Source organism: Corvus cornix, chromosome 1 (genome assembly GCF_000738735.6).
Source record: "Corvus cornix cornix isolate S_Up_H32 chromosome 1, ASM73873v5, whole genome shotgun sequence".
NCBI classification, from domain to species: Eukaryota; Metazoa; Chordata; class Aves; order Passeriformes; family Corvidae; genus Corvus; species Corvus cornix.
Window position 1 is genome coordinate 18,150,194 of NC_046332.1, and position 27,325 is coordinate 18,177,518.

At 39.8% G+C, this 27,325-nt stretch overlaps 1 protein-coding gene across 1 annotated transcript; it reads left to right on the forward strand.

The window, feature by feature from the left end:
• The first annotated feature begins 1,241 nt into the window (after positions 1–1,241).
• Positions 1,242–27,325, forward strand: GUCA1C (guanylate cyclase activator 1C). Its single transcript, XM_010395842.3, is given in 5 exon segments — positions 1,242–1,518; positions 18,919–19,042; positions 19,045–19,067; positions 21,740–21,827; positions 24,813–27,325. Coding segments are annotated over 5 exon segments (561 nt in total). The 5' UTR covers positions 1,242–1,323; the 3' UTR covers positions 24,944–27,325.

Consider the following 27,325-nt stretch of genomic DNA (forward strand, 5'->3'; position numbering starts at 1 on the left):
ACTTTGCTCTATGTTCTTTGCCTACTGAACCAAGTTTTGGCTAAACTGATGGCAATGTCTGTGTCTTTCTGTTTGATTTTCAGAGGTTCATGGGCACCTGGAAAGTGTTCAAGCTTTCTTACTTGTATGCCATATTTTGAAGTATATGATGATAAACTTATTGGTGTCCTTGTGGAGAGCTGTAGCAAAGGAGTATGGGAGTCCCTCTCAGAAACTGACCTGATCCTATAAGATATTGATTGCTCTCTGGCTGAAGTCGGGCTGGAGGATGATTGCCATTTTTCATGGGCACTCACCACCTCACAGGACTGTGCTCTTTAACTCCACTGTGTGATTATAAATGAAAAGGATGAATGGCAGTGCCTTGTTTCTGAGTCACTAAAATCCTATATGTTTACACTGATATTTATAGCTCCACATTTCTTTGTCCTATAGTAAGGCTCCTGAGCCACTCATCTCCTTGTAGAAAAGGACTTCTGTACTAATCAGTACAGAAGTATTACTGATACCTAACCCCTTCCCTGAGCTTATGAAGGAAGAAGGAATTCAGCTCCTGAAAGCTGTAAAATAAAAAGCAGGACTACAGCACTGACCAATAGCAAACCTGTTTTTAATTTATTTACCAGACTAAGTCGATTCCTCTTAAGGAAGTTACTGTAAAAGATTCCTCTTTCAGTCAAGTTCTGTGACAAGGCTGATGACCAAAACTGTATGTTATATCTGGAAACCCATGCTGAGAGGGAAGAAATAGGATGCGATTTGCACACAAATACAAGATCCCACACAGCATATTTATGATAAAAAGTACATCAAGGAGGAGTCCAAAGGGCTCAATTTTTAGAAAGGCTTAATCCACTTACAGCAAAGAGGATGTAATAATAGTCATTTCTGTTTGCACTGACAACCTTTTCCATCCTTATTTGCCGCAAAAATTATAGCTATTCCTTACAGCTATTCCAGGATTAGACTCTTATGTGTTGCTAATGGGTTGTATATAATTCAAAATCAATCACTTTTAGAATATCCTCTTTTTGTAACAGATATGTTTGTAGTCAGTGGGAGAGTGATGAACTATAATTTGACTATGGTGCTCTTTGCTTCTACTTTAGCCACAATTTGAAATCCCTTCTATTTTAGACATGGGCATTAAAGGTAATCTCATGAGTAGAGATAGGCACTAAATAAAAATAGAGACTTACGTGTAAGATGTTTAACATGGCCATTTAAAAGCCATATTAACCCGAGTGGTTGTTATGAGCAAGACTTTGAACCTGGGAGATAGAAATGTGAACAGACTAAAAGGGACGCTTACTGTGTAACAACATGGGCTCCCAAGAATCATCACCCTTGCAAGATGCCCCTGCAGAGATGCACCATTATTACAGCAAATTTATGAGAGAATGTCCGTCTGGGCTGCTTAGTCTGCACGAATTCAAGAAGCTTTTGGGCCTTCAAGGGCTGGATCCAGAGGGAGACCTATACATTAAACGAGTGTTTGATATCTTTGATCTGAATCAGGTAAACCTTCTTTTCTTTATTTTTTTTAATCTCATACAACTGCTTTGTTAGTGAGTTGTAGCCTGCAGGCTCTTCTTTGTGCTATGCTCCCAAAACTGCTCTTGTGGACAGGTTTGCCATAAAGGTGCACTAGAGGTAAAGAAGTGGGACTGTGCTTTGAGGGTTTGCATTAGGATTTTTGTTAGTACCTTCTAGAGCACTTAAAAAAAAGTCAAGAAGCAATTCTTAAAAAGAGGTGTAATTTCCAGTTCACTGGTTATTCTTCTATTTGTTGCTTATCCTGTGCTTGTATATAAGCATATGAAAATGTTGGTGTGCTCAAAGTTAATAAGTTCTTACAACAATGTTAGACAAAGGGGAAATACGGTCCGTACTTAACTGAAGATGAAGGGCAGTGTATATAAATGGATTTAAATTTATTTTCTCAGAATACTATATTGAATGTGTGGCAGAGGGGAAAACAACTCAGATGATCAGTTCACATGCAGTGTACAAGTCACAAGACCAAATACTACTGAATGGTCAAGCAGTTTCTCCAGGCTACACTTCTAATTTACCCTCCTTTCTACTGCAATAACTGCTTATGATTGCAATCAGCTCTCTGTAATGTAGCTGGCTCCCAGACAGACAAGATATATTTTCCTTAGTAGTACAGACAAGGCTGAACACACAGTCATCTGGTACTTCTGTGTAGCACCCTTTTCTAGGTCTGTCTTGAGCACCGCCTCATGCTTGTAAGGTCCTGGAGCTGGCCACCTTGAGCCCTCCACTCATTGTGATGCTGTGTGGCCTGGGGCACACACTCTGCAGTACCATGAAACCTTCAGATTTGTTGAGACCTTCAGATTGTGGATTAATGTAAAAGTGAGGAGAGTGGAATCAAAGCAGGTTACAGAAAGAGCATTTGCTCACTCTTTGCTGTGGCAATGGCCAAAGACTTAAAATAGGAACCATCGGTTATTTGGTGCTTCTCTATCTGGTGTTACAGAGTTGTGTCACCCTGCTCTGCAGGCTGTTCATCACCTGTACATGAAGTGGTTAAGCTGCCAGATATTAAAGCAACTGCTTTCATGAGAAGTAGAGGATAGATGCTTGGAGGGACTTAATACGCGTTTTAAATGTAGATGGGCTGTATGTATAGCATCAAGAACAGAGAGGCATGAAGAGCTGCACCAGGATTGTCAGCTGGAGAACACACTGCCTTTTCAGCACAGCTTTCAGAATCACCATCCTCAAAGATCTCAGCTGCCTCATCTCTGTGACTGAACTCCCTCTTTTATCAGGAACTTTTTTGCTGCATCTTTCTGAACTTTTGTCTTCATCCTTGTCTTCCTCAGATGAGCTAAGATCAACACAGGCTAAAGAATGGGAAAGCAGGGTAATGACCAGGAAGTCAGTCTTGCAGGAAAACCGCTTCATTGCCCATCATATTGCTGACCATCACAACTTTCAGGAACACATCCTTGGGGGACTGCAGGGTATGGCTGTAAAGTCAAGACAGGAGAAAGCATTCCCCCCCACTTCCTTCTCCCTTGTCTGTATTTTATAATTCTTGGGGTCACAGATACCAGACCAATGAGGGGTGACCTGTTTGGTTAAACAAACTGGGTGGTTGGAATGCAGTCCCTTTGTCAGAGAAGGCCATATATGTCCAGATGGTGTCTTAGTATGACACCTCTACCAGTCCCTACAGATATCCCTTTTTTTCAGGTGTTTCATAACTAGTTTTACTGAAAATTCCAGCTTTCCATGTAATGTGGAGTTGAACTGTGGTTACAGCAAGGACATCCCAACCTTTAGATCAGTTCCCAAGCTAAAAGAAAAATGAGGAAATAAAGTCCCAAGAAAACAGAGTAGAGCAATAGGTATTAAACAATAGAGCATCTGGGAATCAAGCCAGAGTGCAGCAAAGCTCAGAAATCTATGCTGATCAATAGCCTGTGAGCATTTGTAAAGGTATGTTAGATATTGAGAAGATCAACCTTGCTAGGGAAGGATGTCAGGCAAATGAAACTAACACTGGCATATTCTAGACCAACAGATATTTTTATTCAGAAAAAAATGGGAAGGAGCAATTTAAGATGTAAGATGCAAGATTTAGCTCCTGTGCCCATGGCAACTTTTTACAGAGCTTTACAGATTTGCCGTATTTTAATCTCTATTCAGTATAATGATTGTATTCCTTTTCTTTTCCTCGCATTGTTAAAGGCACTCTGTTTTCATAAATTTGAATTTTTTTTCATTTATTACCAAGACAAATGGCCACTATGTTTAAGGAATACTTTTAGAAACAAGTAGCATCAATCAAACGCATTTCAAGTACATTGCTGTGATGTTTTTTATGTGATTAAGATGAGAATAAAGTGGCAACAGACAGCTTCTTAGGGCAGGAAAAAAAGACTGTTGCATGTTGTTGATGAGATAAAATAGGAGGATCTCTTTATTCCGTATACTCACTTTTTGTTCTATAACCTTTCTACAGATTTTTCTCTACCCCAGGATTTTTGGCAAAAAATGTAGGATTTGATCCAGAGAAGTTTTTAGTTAAGTACCAATGCGTGAAGAGTGGCCAATGGATGGCTGACTGAGGGTATCACACTGTGGGCTCTGAAATGGCAACTATTATTGTACAAAAAAGGGGCCTGTGACATTATGCAGAACATTTAGGCACTCTGCTGTATTAAACAGATGAGAATCTTTCATCTCCAAGCCACAGAAATTAATGGATGCAAGTGCATAATGCACAAATTCAGAAATAATCTGGTCATTTTTGATTGCATTCAGTTCCTTCAGTACTTTAACAGCTTCTGAGGTATGAAGATCAAAATTTTGTTTCCTTTTCTACTGCATTTGTTTCTGGATTTTGCTTTCTAATAAAGGGGTCATTATCCCAGTGAGTGGCAGAGTATACAAAACTTCTTGATGGAAATTATTTCCTTTCTCTTAAAAGTACCCTTCATACAGAAGTGCTGTTATAATTAGATGGTTGGCAAACTTGAACCTTCTCCCATGCTTCCCCCAGCTGACTTTTATGACCTGATTTTTTCCTGCTCTAACCATGGTTTAATAGTGGACTTTTACAGTTTAAAATTGTTATGACTTCTATTGCTGAAGCTTTTAAAAACCATATAGTTTAGGGACTATTTTACAGTTGATCTAAATCTAGAGAAACTCATTATGGAAAACTTGAGTCATCTAATACGGTCTTCTAAGCATAAAATATATTTTTCACATGTAGGCTTCCGTTTTCTCAAAATAGGAATCTTCTCAGAAAGCTCTGCTAAAGAGTTAGTCCTGTGAGTAATCTACAATTCCAATTATAGCAGCCTAATGCCTCAAGTTAATCTGAGGACATCCACGGTTGCAGGTATATAACCAGATGATAAAACACTCTTGAAAGGTGAAATAGACTTTCCCCTCTGTGTTTCATGTGTACCCAGTTTAAAACCTCTAGCATGTAAGGTGTGGAATACTAACCTCATAGGCTGCCAGTGGGACTGTGGTGAAGGGATGTAATTACAGTTGTGAATTGCATTTCACCTTCTCATTGCCTTTGCTGCTTCCAGCTGAAGCCTGTTACAAACACCCTGCTCCCTCTTAGGATTTCCAGTAAAAACCCCAAATTTCTAGTAAACTGAAAATAGTTAAAAAGGAATAATAGCAGCATGGTAAGTTTTTTTTTGAGAACTTGTGATAGATTGAAAGCCCAGTCAAAACTCATTTCACTCAAGTCATCCATATAAATACCAACAGGAATTCAGTTGCAAACCAAACCTTATCATTCCCTGCCTTTCTTTAAGTTGGACATAATAAAGTAGTTCAGCTCCCCACTCATGGAAGTCACTATGGCCAGTGGACGTATGACAGGGAAGGGGACATCTTCACAGACCAATTTAATGCCATGTGGAGATTGAGGTCTCCTCTGGTCCCGGCAGCAGGCAGAACATTTCATGCCAAAGAGGCAATGGTGCTGTGGCTGTTTGGCTTCTTGGGCTCAGTTATCTGACATGCTAATGTGTGTATGGATACAGCTATAAGGTAAGGTACACCTGTATCGTAACAGGTACACCTGTAAGGTACGGGTACACCTATAAAGTAAGGGATACCTGAGGTAATGTACACCTGCAAGGCACAGGTACATCTGTAAGGTACGGGTACATCTATAAGGTACAGGTACACCTGTAAGGTAACGTACATCTGTAAGGTACAGATACACCTGTAAGGTACAGATACACCTGTAAGGTACAGGTACACCTGTAAGGTAAGTTACACCTGTGAGGTACAGGTACGCCTATCAGCACTGTACAGGTATTCGTGACTCCAGCTCAACAGAGTGCACCTGTTCAATGCACAAAGGCCATTTCCAGGCAGGGCCTGTTTCTGTGTGAGGTTAGCGACCAAGGCTGTGTCTGAAAAGCTTTCTTCTCAGAAACATACTAAATAAGCACTAACCCTTTCTAGTGTGTCTCTTGTGCAGACTACCAGTGGTTTCATAATTAAATGACCTTATACACCAAGAACAGAGTCATCTTTTTAATTTTTTTAAGTTCCTTAAAAACAGGGGCTATAATGTGAAGATTTTCAGCCCTTCCTTGCCCGCTGTGGGATGCTTTGCTAATAATTAAACATACAAACAAGCAAGCAAATAAATATGCTAGTGAAGTTTGAAAGCTGTTCTTCATCATTCTTAACAGCATTGAAAAATAAAGATGCTGAATGTTTGGAACTGTAATTGCAAAGTTCACTTTCCTTGAGATTATCACAAGGAGTGCAGAAGGTAGCATTTCAGGAAACGTTTTATTGATGACTCATACATTAACACTTGTAAGCATTACTTATATAATGACATTGGCAGGATAATAAGTGGAAGGTTTATCTTTTGTCACAGCTTCCCAATGAAAACTTCCAAAAATAATGTGTTTATTAAAATATAAGTGCAACCAAGTTAATTTTTTTAAGTATTCCCTTTCTTAGACTTGAAGAGTCCCCTCTTAGGGAAAAATTATCTCAGTCTTCTTCGCCCTTAAGCTATTTGTAATACAAAAATTATAAATCTGCAAGCACGTACAAATACATTTAATTCTTCCTACTTTTTTTCCTCCCCCTGCATCTCAGTCCACACATAACTGGCAGTACTAGTCCATGCATCCTAATGATGAATTTTAGAGAGGAAATAGTTATGTTCACCTAAAATATCTCAGTAGTTGCCAAGTATACTGATGTATATTTGGTTTTCAGGGAGACTATGTATCATACTTCAGTGCTGTTATATCTGTCAAAACGAGGTTTCACAGATGTTAAAGGAGAAAACATATCTAGAAATATGGAAATAGAAAAATAATATCTGGTGTATCCATAATACATTGGAAGTGTTATTTGCTCTAGGCAAAAATAAGGAAAAATTCTACAGTTATCACTGCTACTATTTAATACTTATTCTAAAATATTTTCTTTCTTTAAATCAGAAACCCAGATCACTGTCATTCATTTCCTGCTAGTTTTCAGATAGCTTTTGACACCACTAAAAATGAAAATCAAACACATTGATTGATTGATTGGGTTCTTATGACCTCTGCAGGACAAAATTTGCATAGCCATTTGCATATGTGAAGCAGTGTACTGAAAATGGGATGCTGCTGTTGTAGGTCTCTTACTGCTTCTTTTGGCATTAATTGAAACTAGCTACAGGAATAAGTGTCTGTTGCTTTGTAAGAAAATTGGATTTTAAAAGGTAGGATTACTGTGAAGAGTAAAGAAGATTAATAGGAATTGGCACTGAAGGAAAATTACACAAATTCAAGGATTTTCTGTTAAAATTTATAAAGCATTGGACAGACCACATCAGAGAACACTATTTCCTACTACACTTCTTATGCAGAGATAAAGTTGGTAGATGCACAAAGACAGACACTCTACAGCAGTTTTAGAAATCTTTAGATAAGGAGCCACCAGCTGATGTCAACCTTTAATCATTTTTCTACTTTGTATTTTTCATTTAAAATGTAAAGTAGTTCTTTGATAGAGTTCATCTGACATCATTATGCAAATTAGAATGATAAAAAAAAGATTTTAAAATGAATCCATTTAAAATATAAAGAAGAAAGTTTTAAAAGGATGTTTGATGTAGAACAGATAATAAGAAATGCAAAAATATGTTACTTCAATAGAACTTTGTTGCATGTAGGGATGACTACATAGCAATGTAAACTAAATCTCAAGTTAAATCTTTTTTTTTTCTTTTTCCCATTTCTTTTTTTCCTGAAGAGTAACGGATTCCCTTCACTTCTTGTACTTTGAACAAACCTGATAAGTGTTGGGAGGAAGACCACCTTTTCTTTTTTTCCAATCCTAGCTCCTTCCCCACTGTGTTTCTGTGTCTTTAATTCAAATTTTCATGTAGTCTTTTCAGCATCTGATTTTATGTTCTGGATATAAATAGATGTTATCTTCTTTTGGTTATATGGACATGAATGTGGTTAGCCAAGTACAACATCTTTGGTATTGTAGTAAAAGCAAATGAGACTCATTTGGCCATGAAGTGGTTGCACCTTATATTCCATGAAAAGCGTACAAATGTCCAAAGAAAGATGCCATATTTTTCAGAGATCTTTTGCTGATTATTGTAATTTATTCTTCATTTGACTTTCAGTTGTTTTTTTCCTTCTACTTTTTCCACCTTAAGAATTGTGAGAGAGAGAGGAATATTATTTTCATCTCTATGAAGCAACTAGTCTAGAGATTCTAGTGGAGATATAATTTTGTTAAAGACAGCAGGGCCCAGCTGAGCAATTGTTACCCAGCACGGTGTGTTAGCTGCCTTCCACATGATCACAGAGGGTATGAAGAGCTCTTAAAGGATGAAAAAAAAATGGGTGCTAGAGAGCAATGCTTCAAAAACTACCTGGAACCTAAATCTCAATTATTTCCACTTCTTGTGGGATTAACTATAATGGCTCAGGACATCTTTGCTGAGTCCCCTTTCCTGGAAAATATAATCTTAAATTGGCCTTCCTTTCCCAGACTGTCTTGCTCTGTTGACAGTCTTGGGAATAGCAGCTGTGGTATGAATTGTCAGGCTGCCTAAGGAGTCACTTAGCCCGTTTGCTGCATCCGTACATGTTTGCAAGCTTTACCAAAGCTGACACAATAAAATTGAATTAAATAGTTAATAGATAGTAAGGATGATAATCGGAGAAATATTTTCCCAAGCTTTCCTGAACTACTCCTCTTTTGTGTCGTAAGTCTCTGAATAGTTGTGCAAACATAAGTTCACCAACACACATAACTTTAGGGATGTCTTCAGCCTGAAACGACTCCTTGGACATTTTTCTTAGCCTATTCTAACCAACCAGCTTAGCCAAGGCAACAAGATTGCAGCAGAAACATCTGCATTACACTGTGGGGCCAAGAACCATATAAACTGATATTGTATTGAGGCAGGATATTTTACGTTATCCCTTTTCCATGGTTCTTGTATTGGCTCAGCACATGTAGCTAGCACTTCTACTTTGCCCAGAGAAGTCTAACACTTGCTTTTTTTCTGATTTTGAAGGCTTTGTTACTCTCATAAATGTCTCCACAACAAGAAAAGCCGAGAAAACTTATTTTATTTTTCTGACAGTCATTGCGATCACATTGTAGTCAGAAATAAAAGCCTGTATGTCAAAAAACTAATCAGCTTCTAAACCAAGGGCTAGAAGAAAATAAGGCTCTAGATATGTCTTAGACAGCAAGTATTCTTCTGTCAGAAGAAAAAAAATCTACAGCTGTTACTTCCTGATATATTTGGACTTTTTGAAGGTAACATATAAAAATCCTGTTCCCATTAGTTTCAGACACAATCCAACAAAAGCAACAAAGCCAAATCATTTGCTTCTCCTTAATTTGGAGTAATGTTGCATAAAATTATCTCAAATGTAAAGTAACTACCCTGATTACTGTAAATATGGAGGTTAAATTATGCTTTGCTGTGTTCAAGGCAGTGTTAGTTACCTAATTTTTCTCAGTATGCATAAGTGCCTTTGAAAGGTGCAGTGCCCTGATAAAAAATTCCATGTTCTATAAATATTTCACCTGTTTGCAAATACTACTCTATTTATTTACAGACTATACTAAAGAATGCCTTTTTTCTCATTCTAAACTACCTCCCAAATTTTTACATTCAATTGTATATATTGGTTCCAAAAAAAAAGGATTCTGTAATATTATAAGTACTTCCCACAGTTATTGGTGCAATTTCATAATCTTAGTTTTGTTTTCTAGTGGTTTGCACAGGACACACTGCTGTGATATTACAAACTTATGCTATAATAATGGGTCATTACCAACTAAAAGCCTACATCATCATTAAAATCATCACTTGCTTAATGCAAGTACAGTTGAATTCTTGACTGTAGGATTTAACATTATGATTTCTGAGTTATGATCTAAAAGTTTTAGACCAAACATAATTCTCCAGTAGTGACCCACACCCAGCAGCAGTCACTCCTCTGCAGAGGAGGAAGTGTAAGACCAAATCAGTATGCCCAGTTAATGATGATGGGGACCCTGGGGAACCAGCAGGGGGGCCAGAGCCTGAAATCATCGCTGAGTCCCTGTCGTACGACAGTCTCCACAATCTGCAAAAAGACATTGTGCAATGGAGGCGAGAGGCTTATACAACCTGGCTGCTTTGGGTTTGGGACCTTATGGGCACAGGTGTGCAACTGGATACTGGTGGGGCAAGGTATTTGGGGTTCCTGACCCAGGATGCGGGTATTGATCAGGTGTTTGTGAGGGAGCTAGGCCCCCTTTCTTTCTGGGAGCGACTTTTAACAGGTGTAAGAGAGACGTTTGTTCACAAACACAGAATGCAGGATCACCATCATAGAATGCCCTGGAAGACCATTGAGGAAAGGATCCAACAGCTAAGAGAGGTAGCAGTATTAGAGGTATTCTTTGGGAGGGACAGACAGCATGATAATGACCCCAGCAAGGTCAGGTGCACGGGGCAGATGTCGTGGAACCTGGCAAAGCTAGGGCCATCCCAGTACACCACCATCATTGCAATGATTAATGCTGAGGACAACCGCAAGACAGTGGGTTCCATCACCAACAGGCTCAGGTACTATGAGAGTATGGTTAATGGCCCGATGCAGGCCCATGTCTCTGCTGTGGTTAAGGACCTCAAGGAGGAGTTTGAAGAGGAGATTAGGGAGGTGAGGGAGGAGGCGAGGAAGAACAGTGTGGCACCACTGCAAGCCACAGGCCCCAACGTCAGAGCCTGATATCCCCCAGCTTGGGAGAGGGGGTACACCCCATGAGCTGACCTGTGGTTCTTTCTGTGGGACCATGGGGAAGACATGAGAAGGTGGGATGGGAAACCCACTTCTGTCCTGGCAGCACAGGTGCACAAAATCAAGGAGGAAAACACTAACCGAGGGAGTTCTGCCAAAGTGAAGGTAGCCTCAGCCTCCCGTGACCAAGCTGCCAGGTATTACAGAAGGGAAGATGATATGTCAGATCCCCTTGAAGGAACCTCTAGTATGTATGCCTGGGGAGGAAATTATAACCCGGGCTAGAGGGGCCCTGCCTCTAGCCAGGTAGAGGCATGGGAAAATCACATCTTTTGGACGGTGTGGATCTGATGGCCTGGCACATCAGAGCCACAAAAATATGAAGCCTTGGTAGATACTGGTGCGCAGTATACCCTAATGCCATCAGGACATGTGGGGGCAGAACCTGTTTCTATTGCTGGGGTGACACGGGGGTCCCAGCAGTTGACCCTGTTGGAAGCTGAGGTGAGCCTGACTGGGAAGGAGTGGCAGAAACATCTGATTGTGACTGGTCCAGAGGCCCCGTGTATTCTGGGCATAGATTTCCTCTGGAGCAGCTATTTCCCAAAAGGACTCAGGTGAGCTTTTGGAATAGCTGCTGTGGAGGCAGAGGGCATTAGGCAATTGAACACCCTGCCTGGACTATCTGGGAATCCTTCTGCAGTTGGGCTACTGAAGGTGGAACAGCAACGAGTGCCAATTGCCACCTCGACAGTGCACCGCCGGCAGTATCGGACAAATCGAGATGCTGTGATCCCCATCCACAAGATGATCCGTGAGCTGGAGAGCCAAGGGGTGGTCAGCAAGACCCACTCACCCTTCAACAGCCCCATCTGGCCTGTGCGCAAGTCTGACAGGGAATGGAGATTGACTGTGGACTATCGTGCCTTGAATGAAGTGACTCCACTGCTGAGCGCTGCTGTGCCGGACATGTTGGAGCTCCAGTACGAGCTGGAGTCCAAAGCAGCGAAGTGGTACGCCACTATTGATATTGCCAATGCATTTTTCTCCATTCCTCTGGCAGCAGAGTGCAGGCCTCAGTTTGCCTTCACCTGGAGGGGAGTGCAGTACATCTGGAACCAACTGCCCCAGGGGTGGAAGCACAGTCCCACCATCTGTCATGGACTGATCCAGACTGCACTAGAAAAGGGTGAGGCTCCAGAACATCTGCAATACATTGATGACATCATTGTGTGGAGGAACACGATAACGGAAGTATTTGAGAAAAGAGAGAAGATCATCCAAATTCTCCTGGAAGCCAGCTTCGCCATCAAGAAGAGCAAAATCAAGGGGCCTGCCTGAGATATCCAGTTCCTGGGGGTAAAGTGGCAAGACAGATGGCATCAGATTCCCATCAAGGTCATCAGTAAGATCGCCATAATGTTCCCGCCAACCAGCAAAAAGGACACACAAACTTTCCTAGGCACCATAGGTTTTTGGAGAATGCACATTCCTGAGTACAGCCAGATCGTGAGCCCTTTCTACCTGGTCACCCGCAAGAACGATTTCCACTGGGGTCCTGAACAGCAGCAAGCCTTCACCCAGATCATGCAGGAGATGGCTCATGTGGTAGCCCTTGGCCCAGTCAGGACAGGACTGGAGGTGAAGAACGTGCTCTACTCTGCAGCTGGGGAACAAGGGTCTGTCCTGGAGCCTTTGGCAGAAGGTGCCTGGTGAGACTCAGAGTCGACCACTGGGATTCTGGAGCTGAAGTTACAGAGGGTCTGAAGCCAACACTGTTGTGATAGTACAAACTTATGCTACAACAAAGTGTCATTACCAACTAAAAGCCCACATTATCATTAAAATCATCACTTGCTTAATGCAAGTACAGTTGAATTCTTGACTGTAGGATTTAACGTTATGAGTTCTGAGTTATGATCTAAAAGTTTTAGACCACGTGAGGGAGACATGTCTGAGCTCGCGCCACAGCGCCCCCTGCAGGCGCGGGGAACCATCGCACCAGCCCTGCCCGGCCGGGAGCCACCAGCGCCCCCTGCCGGCTGTGAGCGGAACTGCACCGAGGGGGAAAGGGCCCAACAGCCGAGAGAGGCTGGCACTGGGCTCCTGGTTCTGTTTGTTGTTTGCTGCCGGTGGTTGTGTTGTTTGTTTGTTTGCCTTGTTATACATATATGTACTAGTAAAGAACTCTTCTTCCTTTCCCATATATCTGCCTGAAAGCCCCGTAATTTGAAGTTATAATAATTCAGACGGAAGTGGGTCATATTTTTTCCTGCCTTCCTTGACAGACACCTGTCTTTCAAACCAAGCCAACTTTTCCTGGAGGTTTGTCCTGCTATGGTTTTGGATTTGTCAAACAAGATAATTTTGCTAGAATTATTAGCAAGGAATTTGCTGGAAAATGTGTTATGTTGTCATGGCTGTGTTTTTAGTATTTTTCCTTCTTGCCTACTGCTTTAAGTTGAGAAAGATGATCCTAAAGCACAGGCAAAGGCTCAAAATTAGAAGTGCAGAAAGGTAAACCCCAGCATCCAGGAGAGGATGGCAGAGGGCAGAAGGCTAGGTCTTTTCAGTACAGCCTTCCTGGGTAGAGGGGCCAGCCTGATGCCTTGGTGACTTCCCTGTCTTCTGCAGTAATCTTGAAAGAAAATTGTCAATGATGGCAGGGAGTTAGGGGGTAGTTGTTAACTTTAAAGAAATAAAATTGTTCATCATCTTAATATTTTGGATTTCACCAGGTTTTACCCGGGTAGTCTCCAAGTCTGAGAGCCGGGACACATAGCTGGCTCTGCATTTCCAACTCCTCCAACACAAAGGTCCTGGTAATTTCTAAGTCCCCAAACCTCGCAGATCCTCTTCATCTGGGCAAAGCAGAACCTTGTGTAACAATCTGGTCAATACAGCCTCATCTCTTTATGTAACAGTGAGAACGCAATGATTACAAAACCCCTTAACAATCTGCAGCTCCTAATTTCCTGCTTTGTTCTTCATCCTTACTTAATAATCTTAGCTTGCTGAGGTCTCCCCTGCCCCATGACAAATGCCAGCTCTGTTTACTTATGAAACTTGTGAGTCGGGCTGTAGCCTGCAGGGTATCTGCAGCTCTGTCCAAGCCCAAACTCTAATATTGGATCCTAGGGATGTATCAAAATAACAGAGTTACAAGTAGCTCTTTATTTCTTCAATAATGTATATGCAACCTTTGAGGAACAGCTGAAAGTACTCAGAAGCAAAAACAAACCAAGGATGGTTGGACTTGATGATCTTTGAGGCCTTTTCCAACCTACATGATTCTATTATTCTCTGATTCCATGAAATGGGGGAAGATTAAATGGAGTGAATTGAATCCTCCTTTAGGCTTCTGAGGGCAGATAAAGCAGTGCTATATTTGAAATCAAGGCCAGAGAGAAAGAAAGAAGCACACAGGATTAGATATAAATTTCACAGTTATTCTGAGCTGTTCGACCCATGCCTCCTCCCTCTGCTTTAAGAGGTTTAAGGACTATTCTGAAAGACAGGCGGTTGGGAAGGGAGGTGGCTTAATGACCTAAGCCCTAGGTTTGAAATACCTGGACCACCTATGTTTGCACACATTAATCCCGACAAACAATTTGAGCTATTCCTCTGCTGTCAGATAGAGTTTAGAGATTTTTCAGGAGCAAATTTTGGAAACAAGACACTGTTTATTGTGTATAGACTCCTGGTAGAGCCCACAGTGGTCCAAGGAAGACAATGAGTTCACTCACCATAGGGTTTTTCAGGGACAGAAACTGTCCCTTTCCACATGCGTGGCCACAGCGTGTGGTGGGAGATGGCTCGCTATCCCTGTAGCATTGTCAGTGCCAGGAAATCACTCTCAGGGAAGAGTTAGGCAGCCGAAACACCAAGTTCAGATCACCCTGGCACAACCTTGGATAACCATGCTGTTTCAGATCAGGTGTGTATTCATAGCTGACAAGTCGCTTTTTAAAAATCTCTATATTTTGAAGTCCTAAGAGGTTTTTAAGGATCTGTGAAGATTAGCAGTGCTGTTCTGGGAACCAAAGGGTAATGCCCTCCTACAGCTCCAGGGCTGGGGTATTAATGGCCGTTGTATAATGTGGCAATCCCTCATTGCCCAGCTTTGCCCCAGGGGACACACACTCTGTCCTCACCAAATAATGGTGAGCAGCCTGCAGCAAAGGCACGTAGACTGACAGCCTGAAGCAAAAACCTCTCAGAAAAAGACAAAAATAAATTCCTTTTTCCTCAGGAGATCCAGTAGCTAATGAAAAACTGAAATGGGCTCTGGGCCCTAGACAGTCACAGTTGGTAGTGCCCTGAGGACCAATTTCATACCATCATCAAGCTCTCCTTCCAATTTTGGAGCCTCCTTTTGTCTTTGTTGTGTGAATCAATCTGTTGCAAGTGACTTAAAAAAATCACTCATCAGCGAAGGCAAAAACAAGTTACAAAAGCACAACATCAAAGGGCACAAACAGATGCATGCCCCTAATGTGTCCTTAAGCTTCTAGTTCATTCAGACAAGCTGTTAAAAGAATAAAAATACATTTTTAAAAAATACTTTTTTATTAAGCCTACTATCTATAAAAGTACAGATGAGTATGGGGCATGTAAAAGAAATTTTGAATCCATTTGGTATCTCTCCAGCCCACTCCTCATAACTACATTGGGAGATTTCTATCCCTCTGTTTCACACCATATCCAGAAGGGTACCCTGTGAACTGACTTCATGTGCCTCTGTTCACTTGGGCAGGGGAGGGTGCAGGACTTCACCATCCCTACAGGTGCCCATGGCAATGTGCTGCAGACAAGAAAGGCAGAGCCAGCACCATACAGACATGGAAAAGAAACCTTCACACAGAACAATCTGTCCATCACCCAAATTTGTCCTGTATCCTAAGCTGATGAATAAGCAGGTTTCATTGGCATTAATTCCATTTAATAAAAATATTACAGCTATGCCTTTTGACAATTACAGAGTAAAACAACAAAAGTAAATAATTTATATCTTCCGCCACTGGTAATCAGCTCTGCTTATTATGTTAGGCATTTTTTTAAAATTTATTTTATTATTCTTCTGGTAGTCCTTTGTGAATTAATGACTTCCTAACAGACAACAGATACGTTACTGTGCATGCTGCAGAGAGGTGTTTTACAGAGCCCAGAGACACATAAAGACCTACCTAGATACTTGTATTGAGAATGATTATAGAGCAGCAGATGGGTAAATCAGCACAGCAGTATTCTTTTAATAACCTCATAACACATTTATTGCATTATTTGGTGTACTCACAGAACCACAGGATGATCTTCACAGGTTACTGTTATGATGTTTTTCATTGTTTAATGTAGTGTTTTGAGATGCTACTATAAAAAGTGCAGTATTTCTATTTATCTCAGAAAATTCTGTGTATGTGCAACAAGATCCCTGTAGCATTCTGCATTCCATTAATGTTTTCTTTTTTACCTACAATGTATGGGTTTTGGTGTAGAAAGGAAAACAGTACATTTCTCATCAGTGCTTTTATGAAATGCTTCTGGTTCCACATCAAGTAGACAAACATGTCTACCTTCTCAGTATTTCTGTTCCTGAGAAATAGAAACTGGCTGCTGGCTACCCTGTCACCAGTAGTTTTTGCACAACTGCAGAAATTGGCAAGGGCTTTCCTGACAATCACAATTTCTCCCAGGTGTTTTTCAGAGGTGCAAGTTTTTTTGGCCCTGGCCTTCAGTCCTTTCCTGTTTGAGATAGGCCATATAATCCACCAGATCAGAATTACATACCCAAACACATTAGGCTGGTTATTACATTGTCCAAACTTCTGATGTTTTGTCAGAGCAACCATAGTGACACCAAGATGTAGAAAGAAAGCAAACAAAATAATATTTTCCAAAATCCCGAGTGAAATGTAAGGGAGAAAAAAGAAAATTAATCTGGCCATGGGCATCTGACAATCCTATAATTAATCTGTAGTTGCAATAAGCAGTATGAAATGCAGTAAAAAAGCAGCAATGTGAAATGCATTTAACTACATTCTTAATAGATTTATCAATTCAGATGATGGAAATGTAATCAGCAAAATACATTTTGCCCTCCAGCAAAATACTTTATGAGATCCTTCTTGAAATAATACTTGCAAAATGGAAATTTATGCCAGTGTGCCAAAACAAAGATTATGTTTGTGGTGCACAATATGTCATTTTTGGTTAAGTATCTGCTTTTAATACTGGGCCTAATTTTGTTTGAAAATTATATGTAGTTACTGTCAAATTTCACTTAATCTTAAACAGTGGTTGAATGGTGTCTTTGCTGCATTTGCTTGTGATTGCAATTTGAGTAAAACAAGCAACCACCGGAGAACCTGCAGAGGGTCTGTGATGCAATGATCAGTCTGCACAAGTTACGCACACACCATTTCTGGATGAACGCTGAACCCAGTGTGTTTGAATACATTGGATTTATCTCTTAGGTGCCACTCTGCTGATCAGCCTTGCACAGAAATCAAAACAAGCACTACAGGGGGCTCCCAGGAGCTCTGACCCAGATCAGCATCATGAGGGCACAATTGTGAGGAATATAAAAAGAGAATGAAGAAAAGAAAAACAAGAGGATGGACCCCTATTTAAAATTATATATTCAGTCTTTGAGAACCCACATTCACTTCCACAAACTGCCGTGACTGAATCTAGGCAGGTAGATGTGTGGGGATGGTTTTAGGAATTTTGGTTTTTTTTCAATGGAAGGTTGGTCAGCAGAGCTCTCAAATTCAGTATATTCTAGCCCTTATAAATTCCTGATTGTCGTCATTCTTTGCATGCTCACATGTTTGGTTCCTTGTCACAAAAATATACTGGTAGTGCCTGGATGTCTTCAAAAGACATGTAAGGTGTGGCACTTAAGGACACAGTTTAGTGATGGACTTGGCAGTTGTGGGTTAAGTGTTGGGCCTGATGACTTTTAAGGGTCTTTTCCAACCTAAGTGATTTCAGGATTCTGATTTTGGCAATGAGTCAAACCGCATCCTGACAGGTCTTCTTTTCCTTAAGTACAATATTGAGGACTGATTAATGCCTGCTGGTTGTAAACCTCAACTGGCAAGATGTGTGTTGATATATGACAATAAAACTAACATGCTAAACCTACTGGATACTCATCCAACCTTCTCTTTTCAGTCAAAGGCCATCTGAAACTGACAACAGTCTTTCCAAGGTTTTCCAAGCAATTGGATTCTGATCAACGTAAAGATCACAAGACTAAATTTACCAGCTGTTAATTCTTTTTGTATGCACATGAGAAACAGCTGGAGCAAGTATTCTCCAAATTCAGCAACTATTTCTTCCATCCTAAGCACATTTTTACAGAAACAGAAGAACCTGACTATGGAGGTCTGTCCTTGACAGGCTTCTATCAGTAGCTTGAGTGAAGGAGTCAGAAAATAATGAATTAAATAAATCCGAAATGCTCTCTCCCGATGAATATCCCCAATCCTCAATATTTAGAGACTAGTTTATGATTTGAAGGCTTTATATCCCATGCAAAATGTTCATCAGAGAGACTTGACGTTTATTTGGATAAACCACAGTACTTAGGGCTCATGCCAGAGTATTGGTTACAATTTTAAAACACTTACTACATGATGTCTCATATGAATTATATCATACTACATGATGTCTCATATGGACCAGTTCTGTGGCACTGGAAATCATTCACAGTTCTGCAGTATAGATGTAAACAACTCCACTGTAGATATCTCATTAGTACCAAATCAGGTATCTCAGACTCCTCTTTTTCACATGGCAGTCTGCCACAAAATGTTTCTCTTCCTCTTAAGAACTGTCAATAACAATTGCTCGGAACAGATTTGCCCTTCACCTTCACTACCTCCAGATTTCAGGGGAGAACAAAAATGTCTTTCCTAACACCTCTTCCTAAAGTTCTTCCAGTTGAGTGCACCCTTTTATCCTTTTTTAATACCACAGGAGATTTCTATGCTAAGGTGCTTCATAAATCAATGTGTATTGTAGGGAATTTGATGACCTGTTTCTGTGCAATTGCCAGAAAGAACAGAAAACCAATGTTGTTAAATAGGTGTGATTTTTTCTCTCCTTCTCTCTCTCTTAGGATGGATTTATAGACTTCTTGGAGTTCATAGCTGCAATAAATTTGGTTATACGAGGGAAAATTGACCAAAAATTGAAATGGTATTTCAAGCTGTACGATGCTGATGGAAACGGATGCATTGACAAAAGGAACTATTAAGCATATTCAGGGTAAGCAAGTTATGACCAATAGCAAGAGCATTTGATATAGTGCATTGCTCCTGAAACAGTGGTTCATCATGTCTGTAAATGGATTGTCTGTACTTTATCTGTTGTTTTTACAGTTGTAAAACCAGAATTAACAGTGGCTAGTAGTGACAGTCCTGACATTAGTTTCTTCCTTATTGAACACATCTAAGTAGTATTTTACTTTAAACCACGGCTCTACAGATAAAATACTTTACTGAAAGTGAAATACTGCAGAAACAGTAGAGACATTTCTGTGATAAACTATACTATGAGGCAGGGTAGAACTGTAGCAGCATGATGAATAAAACAGATGGTTACAAGTATATGTGCCAGTCTGTTGTGGAAAACTGGCTTCTCAAACTGAACTTGCAGCAAGAAAAATATAGATGTCATCAAAATATTATGATATTTTAACTTTTTTGAAGGCTTTTAGATTTGTTTACTACAAATACCCATGAACCCCTGTTTTAAAATGAAATCATGGAAATATAATTTTACTATTAAATCATGCAGTGACATTTGGATAAAAAGACTTTCAAAATTTTGCAGAAAATGTGTCCCCTTCAAACCCATAAAACCAAAGAAGTGCAATTCTTTCTTTAAAACGATCTTCATAATTTTCAGCTTTCTCTAATGAAATAACGTGCTCTTCGTTAGCTGCTTTCATCCAAGAGGTATGTTAGGGCTTCCTTACAAGTATACATGACTCAATACTGCTCCCTAAATGTACAGGACTCACTACAGATCAAAGTTTTGCTGCAGGGAGCATCAGACCTAAATAGAGTTTTAATGTCATAACAAATAAGGAATGTACTTTTCCTGGATTCTGCATTACTGCTGGTGCCAAGCCAGTCACAGTCAGAGACTTTAAATAGCTGCTGCCAAAAACTAAAAAAAAACTGGAGCTACCGGGTCAACAAATAAAGCTATTACCTAAAGAGCAGCTTTCTACAGGTAGAAGAAGAGATTGAATCTTCCCAGATTTCTCCTTGAGACTAATGAAATCTTTCTTTCGCAGCTATTCTTCATTAATTTCACCCAGAGCCAATGAGTCAATTATGTTTTGTCTGGGGCTTTATCCAAAATGAGAATTAAAATTAAAATCCTTTCAATGTAAAGAAGATCTATTTTTCAACTTACCTGGTTTTAAAACCAGTTTAAAACTCTGTGTGTTTTCATCTCTTTTGGAGCATAAGAACTTTAACTTAAGCCTGCCTAAGTCATTGACCTAGACTAGATTAAAAATGGTGGGCTCTAAAAGAGAACAAATGGGCTTGCAGCCATTAGGGGGTGCCCAGCTTATAATAAGCATCAGTAAACAAGGGCTTGTCCAAAAAGATGTGTCATATCTGAGACGTTAATTTAGAAACACAGAAGTCCTATTAAAATTAAATCTGTCTCTACAGCTATGCGAACTATGGACCAGCATATCACTATCAATCATCAGAACTCCTTCCAGACAACTATACACCCTTTCAGTGCCCAGTATTTTACTATTTAAGGGGATTCTGTGGTAGTCAGTGACTCAAATACTTCAGTGTTGCTTTACTCTTAGCACTGCAAAAAATTTAACTGTGGAAGGGCTACAACTTTCTACTGAAGACTGCAGGACGGTCAGACATATAAAACACCAAAAGTACCTAAAGTACAAATTAGTAATAGAAAAAAGTTTATGTAACTATTTTTATAAAATTCTTGCTGCTTTTTGAAACAGATAAGAATTCTGGGCATTGGTGGGGGGGGCATTTTTATGGTCTTATTTGGTGTATTAAGGTTACTTTTATGAAAAGCTGAAAAGCAAAATAAAGACAGTGACGATCAAGAATTTCACATCAGTGCTGAATAGGTATACCTTAAATTGTTTTAAAATATAATGAGGTCTAATATAATATTAGGAAAGAGACACCAAAAGAAACAAGTGGCACATTCAGTGACTTATCTTACACAACACAGTTCACCTCAAGATAATTCAAGTGAAGAAAAACAAATTCTCTAGTGTGCCCTTTATATAATGTATATGCATGTTTATACATACACATATTTTCCCAGGCAATGGGATACAATTTTGCACAAACATACATTTATACCTTTACTCCAAATATTGAGTCCTTTCGCCACCAAAAAAAAAAAAAAAGCAGAGGGCATTCTTCTGGTTTTCTTAACTTCTCTGGAGGACAAGTAAACTCTTTCAACTTCCAGGACTGCTGGTCTGACTTTATTTGTAATGACTAAGTTAAACATGTCTTAACATAGAAATGACTTTGGCTTTCTCTGCATGTGCTTTCAGCTGGGAAAAACAATACTGCATTTAAATCACACAGACCATAGGGCACTCTCTGAAGGCACAGAACTCTCTAGGGCCAGATAAAATGCTGGTGTGGAATCTAAAGTGTATTACAGAGCAGTGATGCCACATGGTTCTTCAGACCTTCAGAGATATGCAAATTATTCTGTAATCTCCAGGCTGTGTTATGTTAATTAAATTTCCAATCCTCATTACTGAAGATTTACTTGAAATAGCTGTTTATTTAGTGATTTTTTGAAAGGGTTGGTGAACTAAAGAGTTGCATTTCAAGTAGTGCTGCTGCCAGTGTATTGTTTTCACAACTTGATGGAAAAAACTCTGAAAGAACTTCCTGTGTTTCCGCTCTCAGGCTATCCAGGCTATTAATGGCTACACCAACATGACTGCTGAAGAGTTCACAAACATGATATTTCAGAAGATAGATGTGAACAATGACGGTAAGGACCTAGGTTTTGCTGGCATTGGCAGGGACTCCTCTGCAAGAAAGGATTTGAAGACACAACTGAAGGACTGACTGGTTCAGATAACTGAAAGTCTGAATCTGTTCTTCTTTGCCCTTATTACTTCAGCTTTACAGTGGAGTGTAAATCAACTGACATAGGAATCACATGCAGTAAGGGCTAAAACAGAGGTCTTGCACTGTTCATCCAAAATGCCAGTTCTCTGTTTGCACAGCAAAATGAAAGCATGATTGGTGGTGGGGGTGTAATATATTTGTGTTGGTATAATCTATTTAAAATAATTTAAAAAAACAAATAAGATGCATGGTTGCATATGCTCCAGCATGTTCTAAAGATTGGTCAGCATATTGGATATTCCTTGAGGGCTGACCGTCAACACATGCTAAGACACATGCTCCTGCTTTTTCCTCAAGATACTACATTAAGCCAACTGGACTTGCATTTGGAAACGAAAACTTCATTTCACTGCTTCAGAGTTGTTTCCAATTGAAAACTTGTTGCACATGAATGTGCCCCACCTTCCTTGCATACTTCCAATCATGAAGATCCTCCTTCCACCGGCAACTATGTTTTACACCAATTGCTGTGATCATTGATAAATTAGGAATATTCGGAAAGCAAAACAGAGTGAAGTCAGGTCACAGACAGGAATTTTCAGCAGTTTGGCAGAGGGAGGGGCATTTTTATGGTCTTATTTAGTATATTGAGGTTACTCTTTTAAAAAGTTGTTTGCTATATATAATCAGAGTATGAACAGTGGTCTTGTGATGCATGTGGAGGATGCACTAGTGGAGGATGTTTTTGACCCACCTCCTTGGCCCAGTCTTTGGGTGAAGACAAATTATGAAAGGAGTCCAAATAACAAAGTCAAAATCTAGCCCAAATTCTATGATTATTCACGGTTTTGGCCATACATTTACTGCAAGTAATAATTGTATCTGAGCTAGACCATCAGCTGAAAAAATAACTTTTGTGTCATACATTTTAGCAAGGGAAAGCCAGAGCATCACATATTCAGGATTATCTTCACAGTAGTTCCCTTTCAAACTGTTTCCTATAGTTTCTTAGTTTTTTAAATTGCTGGAAAGCAACAGGACTAGCTCAGCCTGAGGAATGGGCCAAGTTTTACCAAGTCTAGCTTCAACTATGCTACCTCCTGTAGCTTACTAAAGAAAAGTGCAAACAGACAAATAAATTGCAAAGTCATTCCTTACATTAATATACAATAAATAATCCCATGGGTTGTAAAGAACAATTCTTCAAACAATCTCCTGTTTGTTTTGCAATTTATTTTCATTATCTCACGGAAACCTGAGGCCCGTCACAGCAGCAGTGAGTCTGGGCTGCAGTGTAACAAACATCTGGCAACTACAGTGTGGTTTGTATGCCTGCAGATGGCTATTGGTACTTCAAAATGTACAGCTTGGGATCAAGAGGAGGCAATCCATAACCAGTTGACCTGAATGAGCAGGAAAATGGTGCAGCATGTCCACATGATGAGTCCAGGAACCTCATTCACCCAAAGACCTGTATCAAAGGCAATACAAAGGGAAGGAGAGGGGAACTAGAGGAGTACCTGGGATAGGAGGAGAGTTCAGAGGAAGTGAGTGGATGAGTGCCGAAGCAGGATGATGCATGCAAGTGTACAGAGATGGCTTGTTCTGTCTATGCTTGTGGAATGATTATTTAAGGCCACTGTTATTGAAAAAAGGAGTACAAACTTCCTCAGGGCTCTGTAGGCAAGCTCCTGGAGAGGGTCTTAGTACTTTCAGTGAAGCCTGAGAACCAGGACTTCTGTCAAATGATGATCTTCCTCTTTATATGAGCCTGTCACCAGTGCAGCAAGGACATAGTGACTAAACAGAAAGCAACCTTTACTGACCATGGCTAGGAAAGTGGTTTTCACATTTTTTGAATGCTGATAATTTTCCTTTTTCATATCAGATGAAGTTTCCAAGGCTGCCATGGACAAAAACCAAGACACAAAAAAAACCCTACAAGGAGTACTTACATCTGAAACCAGCCAAAAGTCAGCCAGCTAGGCATTCAGCAGACACACTTGAATTGCTGCTCCCTGCACCCTGGGGCCCTAACTCATCCCGCTATTTTCCTCTTTGCCTGGCCCTTGTAATTTCTTACTTTACTGAGAAACCATTCATGTTGTGAATTTAATAAGAAACTTTAAACCATTCTCAGAAGAAAGAATCTGGCTCTTCTTATTAAACCAAGCTTTATTTCTCTTCTCAAAGCAGCATCACTGGAATAACCCCTAGAAAGAGAGTTGTGTACATTTCTGTGTACTATGCAAACAGACACATGCCTAGGACTGGCTTTGCTGACAGGGAAAAAAGCAGGAATAACACTAAACAATATCCCTACTCTTCAATGAAAGAGATTTTATCGTTGTCTTGGAACTACCAAGTTATTAGCTGATTTTGATATGAGCCCAAAAAATCACACCCTAAATGGCCACTTAGCTGATTTTTTTTTTCTTTTTTCTTTTCTTTTTTTTTTTTTTTTTCCTACATCTGATCATGGCTCTAAATAATCCTACTAGTCAACACAGGGACTATGCCCAGTAATCCTTAGCAAAGCACACCCTAATCTCTGTTAAAACCAGCTCTAAGATAAATTCCAGTTAGCTCAGAGAGAAGTGGCCAGTACATCTAAATTCAGCCCTGGTACAGGCTTCATTAGTGCCCCTTTACACACATTTATGAGCACTTACAATTGTCTCAGACTTCACTGAAAGCTGTGTTTGACCTGTTTTAACAGAAAAACAAGTGAGTCTGAGTTCTAGGACCTGACTGATGCAAAGTGAGAAAACATTAGCAAATACTCTACCTGCATTTGCCTATCAGCAACTTTCATAAGGGATTCAATCCCCCATGAATGGTCTTGTGTTGGCTAGAGAGATTGCTTGGTTTCTCAGTTTCTAAGGAGTATCTGACTTTCTTTTAGGGGAGCTGACTTTAGAAGAGTTTATCAATGGTGTGGAAAGAGATGAGGACCTAATGGAATTGATTACAAAAAGTTTTGACCTTTCCAACGTACTCAAAGTCATACAGAACGGGAGGAGAAACAGTGTCTGAAGGATCCAGTCATGGAGGTGGTCTCTGTGTCATCATTTCAAGAACAAATATTTGATCTATTCAGAGAGCTTGATGTTGTCAAAGCCTGCCCAGGCAATACTGAGCAGCCTTCTCCAGGAGTAACAGTTTTCACTCTTCATATATATCCTTTTATTTTCTTTATTCTTTCCCTTGCTAATGACTGTGGAAGACACAGGAAAAAAAAAACAACTTTGCCTGCATATAATAGAAAAAGTATTTGATGCAGTAAAAGTAACTTAATTGGGTTCTGTGAACATGTTGTGGTCAAACCCTGGCTAGCTGCTCACTCACTCCACTCTAGTGGGATTCGGAAGAGAATTGGAAGAGTGAAAGTGAGATAACTTGTGGGCTGAGATAAAGACAGTTTAATACAGAAAGAAGAGGCACGCAAGCAAAGCAGAGCAAGGAATTAATTCACCATTTCCCACAGGCAGGCAGATGTTCAGCCATCTCCACGGAAAGCACGGATCCATCAAGCATAAGGGTGACTTGAGAAGACAAATGCCATCACTTTGAACATCCCCTCCCCTCCTTCTTCTTACACAGCAGAGCGTGACTCCACATAGTATGGGATATCCCTGTGGTCACTTGGGGTCAGCTGTCCTGGCTCTGTTCCCTCACAACTCCTTGTGCATGTCCAGCCCACTCGGTGTGGGGTGGGGTGAGAGGCAGAAAAGGACTTGTCACTGTGCAAGTGCTTCTCAGCAGTAATGAAAACTTCTTGGTTTTAGCAATATTGTTTTGGTCACAAATCCAAAACACAGCCTCACACCAGCTACTATGAAGAAAATTACCACTATCCAAACTGAAACCAGCACATTCTCTTCTGTTCAGATTAATCAATAGAATAATGAATATAACACAAACTGCAACTTTTCTAGAAGACACAAAGTTAATAATTTTTTTCTTTTAATAATGTGTTCTTTAACCTACTATCTAAAGTGTGGACACAAGCTTTTGGGTAGGACTTGGTTCTATCCACATGAATTAAGAACAAAGCCTGCTTTGTATTAACCTAACATTTGCTCTGATCTGTACTCAAAGTTGGGTTAAGTTCTCTGGGAAACACCTCAGTTAGCTTGATATTCCAAAGATGTGTATCCTCCTTAACAAGCTCTCTACTACTCTTGATTTTATTACATTTGTAAGTTAAAATAATGTGATATTTTGATGTTTTTTCCAGAGCTCAGCCACTGTTCTTTCAAATTAACCTTTTATTAAAGTGGTGGAATTAAATTCTGTTATCTTTGTAATGCAAAGTTAGAAGTTCAAAGAATAGCAAAATCCGAATCATTCTGTAAGCACTCCCAGAGATTTGCATCCTTTGACTTGTATGTCCTCCTTTGCAAAACAGTGTTTTTACTGAACTCTTTGCCATGGCTGCATGAGACAAAAGGTAAGAGGTATAGGGTAACTTGTACTTCTGCAAAACAGACAGCCTTTCCCTGACTAATTTAGGTCTGTTTGCCCTGCCCAAATACCTGGGTGAAAGCTTTCAGCAATTGAGTCTTTCTGAGACTTCTACCTCCTGTCAAACTGGCTTGCAATTATCTCTGAAGGTGGTAGCCAGGAGTGCAGGGAAGGCATTTGCAGATGGCATGATCACATATTCTTCTTTTTTTTAGGAAACTAGGCTCAAAACAACACAATGTTACTTTGTAAATAACAAGATTAATTCTACGAGCTGAAATGGAATGGCATGAAATGTCTGCAAAGGGAAAACTGTAATTCTTTCTGGTTCTATCACAATTGATTCTCTCTCAAGTCTGTAACAAAATTACTATATTATATCATAAGACTAAGTTCTCCTTGCCTGACAATGCCCTGCAGGCATCACACTAATTATTGTTAGAAACATTAGTATTATGCAAAATAAATAGTGCAAGGATTGGTGCAGGTTGAACAAAACCATTATTAAGACTTCAATACAAAAGTGTTTTTCTTCCAAATTCACTTCAAATCCATGACCATTTGCACATGAAATATACTCCATCATCTACAATTATTATCCCAGGTTCTGGTTGATCAATGGAATAGAGAAAGAATATGCAACATGCATTACTTGACATTATAAACAGTTCTGACATTATAGTTCTGACATTTGAATCTTTTATGTCCTTAATAAAAAAAAATAAAATTATGTATGAGATTGCTGGTGCTTTGAATTTTAAGTTCTTGTATTTATTCATCTTTGACACATAAATACGTCACTGTCAGTTTTCTCACATCCAGACTTCAGAAAGTCACTTTTCTTAGTCTAATGCTTTTGTATTTAGAGCCTAGGAGGGTGGTGTCCTTCAGAACTGGTTTTAAATACTTAAAATAAAATGGTCCAATCTAAGTAGATTGGGCATATGGAAA